Raw genomic sequence first — 6122 nt, 5'->3', positions numbered from 1 at the left:
ATTATATTATCGTGTTGATCCGTATAATAATTGTGCTACAGGTGAAAGACCCAACTGTCAGTACCAATCCCTATATTCTAAGTCTTGCAAAGGGACCGCTTAGATCGGTCAAAACATTCAAGGGGTATTGTGTGAACGGGTTTAAATTCAATACTGAAGAATATGGGGAGGATCGGGTCACAATGAATAGCGGAGTCTGTGTAAAAGGATCACTCTACGGCCCAGCTGAAAGCGACTTTTATGGAGTGTTGACTGACATTATTGAGTTAGAGTATCCAACTCTACCAATAAAGAGGACGGTTTTATTTAAATGTAATTGGTTTGATCCTACAAAAACGGTTGGTATGTTAGTCCATCCTTGGTATAACATAGTGGATGTTAATCACAGAAGGAGATACAACAAATATGAACCTTTCATTTTAGCTGAACAGTCTGATCAAGTACATTACTTACCTTATCCTAGCAAAAAGGGGGACAAGAAAGATTGGTGGGCAGTATGCAAGATAAAAGCTCGCTCTGAGCTAGACATGCCTGAAACAACTGTTCCAGCTTTCCAAGATGATAGTGCAGAACATCCGCTCGATGTCATAACGAATGACGACCCGACAAATTTAGTTGATCCGAATGGCGAGGCGAACGAGGCTGCATTACACAACCCTCCAATAGTAGAGACGGAAGATGATTATCCACCATCCTCATCAGACGATGATGACATTGGAGCGGAAGATGATATAGAAATTGCATGATTTGTTTTAATGTTATTTCTGTAGAATTTTGACTTTTATTTACGTTTGTTGATGAAGTAACTTTATTTTGTTAAAAAATTATGTGTTATGGTTTTTATAATAGATGTGATTATTTTTTTCTTGTCGAATATTGTTTTGTAATTTGTTTTGCAGATATGAGAGGTTCAAGTTCTTCTTCTGCCGGCCGAGGCCGGGGTAGGGACACTGGTCAGGGACGTGGACGTGGACGTGGCGACCCAGAGCAGGATCCACTTGAGAGGTCGGATCCAGGGGCTGAGCAGCAGGTGCTGGCGGGTAGACCCGCACCGCGGAGAGCGGCGAGACAGCCACAGGACCAGCCGCCAGCTACGGATGAGACTGGGAGGATTAGAGTTACACCTGATGCTGCAAGGTATGATTGACAACTTTTTTTTAACAAATATTATTTCAAAAATGTGAAAACTAACTTTTTTGTAATGTACAGAGAAAGGTTACTAGATAGCAGGAACGACAGCGGGAGCGCATCGAGGGCGATCTTGCCCATTTTCCGATCTGGCTGGTTCCCTGAGGGTTCCTCGTGGAAGAAGTTGACAGCAGAGCATAAGGGCTTCTACTTCGAGGAGTTCAAGGTTGTTAAATTAAAATTTTAAATTTATGTTTTACTGTCTTTTTGATTTCTAATTGTTTTTATTAATTAATGGTTTGCAGAAGGGTTTTTGCTGGGACTCCACCCACCCTGAGGACCTGATTAGAGGGGTCTTCTACCGACATGCAGCTAATCGGTACAAAGATACTCTCCACAACATGAAGCCAGATAAAAAAGAGGGCAGTGTTAGTGCTGATACTTGGGCGTCGTGGAAGCGAGACTGGGATACTGCTGAGGCTAAGAAGAAGTCTGAGGTAGCACGAGCTAATCGGCTGAGTGAGCCGTCCGGAGCTGGCACCGGACCGGTTCGACATACCGCAGGATCGAGATTGGCTACGAGGCATAAGACAGTTATGGTAAGTTTTTAATATTACTAATCGTTATATATTCTGTTTATCTACTAATTAACTTTTTCATTTCATATGATAGACTGAGGAGCTCGGTCGAGAGCCCACTTTAGCTGAGTTGCATGTACGGTTGCACCTGACCAAAGCTGATCGGACTGTCTTCGTTGACAAGAGATCAAAGGATAAAAATGTAAGTTTATTTTAACCTTAAGTGACTGCTTACTATGATATAAATATAACTTTATATAGTTAGTTGTTTATAGGATGTTTACGTGTTTGTTGTGGGTGTTGTGATTGCTATTTCGTATTGTTGAATAGAGTTGTCTGTAGTTGTTGCAGGATGTCCCTGAAAAATGGGTGATGATCAAATTTTAGAGAAAATGCTGCTTTAGAAATGTAGGTTTAAACTAATATTTGTGAAGTATTTTTATAAAGTTTTACTAAACTATAAATTTGTATTTTTATTCTCAGGACCGTTTCCAGGCAGAGCTTGCTGCAGCGACCCAGTCTCAGGCGGCTGGAGAAGGGAGTTCATCGACTCCAGAGCCGATCGACGAGAACGAGCTGTTTTTGTCTCTCGAGGCAATCAAGAAGCAGCGAGTCTACGGTATTGGTTCGGCTTCAGCATCCTACATCGGCCAGAGCAGCCGATTGCGCCGCGGCGGATCATCCCAGTCACAGCAGCAGGCGGTCGTTAGTGAGGAGATCGAGCAGCGCATTGCTAGAGAGGTTGAGGAGCGACTCAAGCAGCGGATGCGTACTGTGGAGGCGGGTTTTGAAGAGCGGGTCGAGCAGCGGATCCGTACTATGGAGGCGGGTTTCGACGAGCGGATCCGTACTGAGCTTGCGCGACTGATGACTATACTCCCACCGGAGTTACGACCGCAGTTTCCCCCACCTCCACCTTCACCGGCTGACGACACTACTAGTTTGGGGTAGTATAGTATTTGGACTTGGATTTTTATAATACAGTTTGCATATTTTGACTTATTTAGTATTTATCGAACTGTATACTTTTTTACCGTTTATTTATATATAACGGTTTCGGTTTATGTTTATTTGTGTTTCGGTTTTTGTTTATTTGTTGTTGTCTATTGTGTCTGTCTGTGATTAGTTAACGGTCTATTAAAAAACAGGGAAAATCGAAAAATGCCGAAAAACGGGAATTTTCTGCCAAAAAAACAAAAAATTAGCAACCACATATGAGCTTTTAGCGACGGATATTCCGTCGCTAAAATGTTCAAAAACGACAAAAGTGGACTATTTAGCGACGGAAAATCCGTCGCTAACTAGTCCAATTTTGCGACTACATTTAGCGACGGATTATTCCGTCGCTAAATCAGCGACGGAATAATCCGTCGCTAAATGTGTCGGTATTTGGTCGGTCAACCCGACCAAAATACCGACTGATCCAGGTCAACTTACCGACGGACATTTCCGTCGGTAAGTTGGCGATGGTTCATTTTTTGGGTCGCTAAATGATTAGCGACCCAAATTGTACCGACGGATTATGTCCGTCGGTAATCCGTCGCTAATCTTGATTAGCGACGGATATTTCCGTCGCTAATTGGCTGATTTCTTGTAGTGGATTAACTATAGAATTAATACTTACTTGTATGTCGAATTCAACAGCAATGTAGGAAGGAAGGAGGTGGTTCACTTTGGTGATACCTGGCCTCGGATCAGAAAGGCCTCCAAAAGAATGCGTCCTCTACAAGTATCCACACGAACAGACATTAGCCAAAACTAGTGCTTGTGTGCTAGCACTATTGCTTCACAAGCAATTTCGAATTTTCAGTGATTTAGTGAATAATGAATTTCGTGATCCTCAAACCAATTGCTTAATGTGTATTTATAGTGATACAACAATATTAGGGTTTGAGACAAATTCGAATTTCAATCTCATTGCAATTCTACAAGTTTATATTTATCAAAAACTCCTTTTTTGATAATCATCTATATATATATTAATTACTATATTTAATATCTTCCAAAAATAATAAATTAAGGAAAACACTTATCCTTAAATTTCGAATTAATATATATTTATTAATATATATATATATATATATATATATATATATATATATATATATAATAATTAATCACTTAATCACATTGGGCTTGTACAACCCATAACTGTTTTGGGCCTGTTCTTAGTATGCGACCCTGTACGTTCATATAACATTGGCAGTAGGCCCGAAATCCCTATTTCAGCCCACAAGTCATAAGTGGCCTCTAGCAAGACATTATGACTACACAAGTTATACGAATATCGACAATCCGATTTAACCATTTACAATAATATTTTAATCCCTTTGTCACTCGATATCCAGAATGAATATAAGGCATAGTCCTGTCATCCTTATAACATTCAATCATTAGTTTCTTGACTCTAAGTAGATTGAAAAGGATAACTCTTTATCAATTCATTTAGCATGGCCATGCATTTTCTTCAGTGTATCTTCTTCAAGGGGCCCATAGATATCTTACTCAAAAAAATGAGGGACAAATTCCTTCTCAGTCACTCACATTTCTCACATAGTTACTTCCATATCCAATGACAATCTATTCCATTATCCTGTTAAAGATAACGTAACACTGTATCAAAATATGAAATAGCTACGTAGAAATCCATGATGATTTCAAGGTCAAAGGATTATACTAATAGAACTGTAATGAGAATTACTTATGACAGTTTTCTATGTAGTATTCTCACAGTGGGTCATCCAGTGTCTTATTTCTCAATTAGCACCTATGATTTGACTTAATATCTCATATACATGATTAGTAAAACATAATCATCAGTCAACATCATACTAGTCTCAATGTTCTATTAAGACTAGGGATAGATGGTATATAATTCTTTTATTAAACCTAAGGGTTCTACTATCAAGTCACATACTTGATGACCTTAGAAAGAATTAACCATTCAAGTATTTTAATCATTAATATAAAATGATAAAAACTGCCAATCAATAAATAACAAAATGATAAAGTCAAAACATGGTCAAACATGATTGACCTAGTGCATATAACTAACAGTTGTGTGGTGAGTAGATATACTAGCCCTTTCTACTAAAATTAATATGTTATTTTGATATTCAAAGTGTCAAGGTTTATTGTGTATTAAATGATTATATATGGTTGTTTTGATAATGCACAAAAGGTATTTGATAAAATATTTCTTTGAACGTTTAAATGATACATTATGCAATGTTGTTTATAAATGAAAGATGTTTTGATTTATACCAATATGTGGATTTGATTATAGTTAAGATATTATCCTTTTGATATGTTAACTTATTGAATATTATAATTCGATAGTCGTTTGATTTGGTAAACTGTGAATGAGAATTTGAAATGGTTTTATTATTGAATTGTATTGAGTTTTGATGAAATGAATTGAGATTTCTTTTATGTGATATGGCTACTCTGTAACGATATATTTGGGAGGTGCTGAGTTGTGATATGCACCTGGTCATCTACTAAGTTAGTTATATGCACATGTGAGATATTGTGGGTGTCTATGCGCATTTGACACAGGGAACTTGATTGATGGTCAGTGAAGGGAGAAGGGCTGAGCCGTGCTAATGATGGAGAAGGGTTAGCCATCAAGTGTTCCTAGATATGTTGGTTAGACTGTAGATTAGTGTTGTGTTTCTGATTACAGGTCTATGGTTTATATTATTGTTGCAGGGTAATATATCACTGTTATAGTTGATGATTGATACAAACTATGTTACATATTTAAAGTGAAATTGTTTTGATATTTGTTTATATTTTTAAATGCTTTCGTGATGGACTTTACATGTATTTTGTGTTGTATTGAGATGTTTTCTAGTATATGTTATTATATGATATACTTACTTTAAGTATATAAATGTTTTATGCTTGTTATGTCTATTCATTGAGCTTTCACTCATTTTAGTTGTTTTAAAACCTTTTCAGTTAGCAAGGCTTTCTATAGTACAGTTGACTACAGAGGGACTTGGGCTTAGAGTTTGGGCTTGAGACATTGAGGTTGGCCACATCTCCGAGTTTTGAGATGCCTTGATGTTTTTGTGTAGAATAAACTTATTTGTACCTATATATATATATATATATATATATATATATATATATATATATATATATATATATATCGAATCATATGTATAAAAGCTTGTATCAAGACTCAGTTTTCATACAATGGTTTAATTATAATGTTGTAAATTGGTTTTTCGTATACTTGTGTTTAATTATTTGCAAAACACGTTTTACAATTGTGATTTGGAAATAACTATATTTTAAATATCATTCAATCTCGTGCTAAGTAAGGCGGGGTTTGATGTTGGGTTTTCTAGGTTCATATTGCAACGGAATTTCAAAAATTTATCTAAAACCCAAACCAAGATCCGTGTA

The 6122-nt window shown here is 37.0% G+C and overlaps 1 protein-coding gene across 1 annotated transcript; it reads left to right on the top strand.

Annotated features, from left to right (window-relative positions):
- The first annotated feature begins 1319 nt into the window (after positions 1-1319).
- Positions 1320-2657, top strand: LOC126687640 (uncharacterized). Its single transcript, XM_056106342.1, has 3 exons — positions 1320-1727; positions 1801-1908; positions 2190-2657. Exons 1-3 carry the CDS (start codon positions 1530-1532, stop codon positions 2655-2657), a joined length of 774 nt encoding a protein of 257 aa, XP_055962317.1. The 5' UTR covers positions 1320-1529.
- Positions 2658-6122: the final 3465 nt, after the last annotated feature.

This window comes from Mercurialis annua, linkage group LG6 (assembly GCF_937616625.2).
Source record: "Mercurialis annua linkage group LG6, ddMerAnnu1.2, whole genome shotgun sequence".
In the NCBI taxonomy this organism is placed as follows: domain Eukaryota; kingdom Viridiplantae; phylum Streptophyta; class Magnoliopsida; order Malpighiales; family Euphorbiaceae; genus Mercurialis; species Mercurialis annua.
This window is presented reverse-complemented; position numbering and strand designations above follow the sequence as displayed.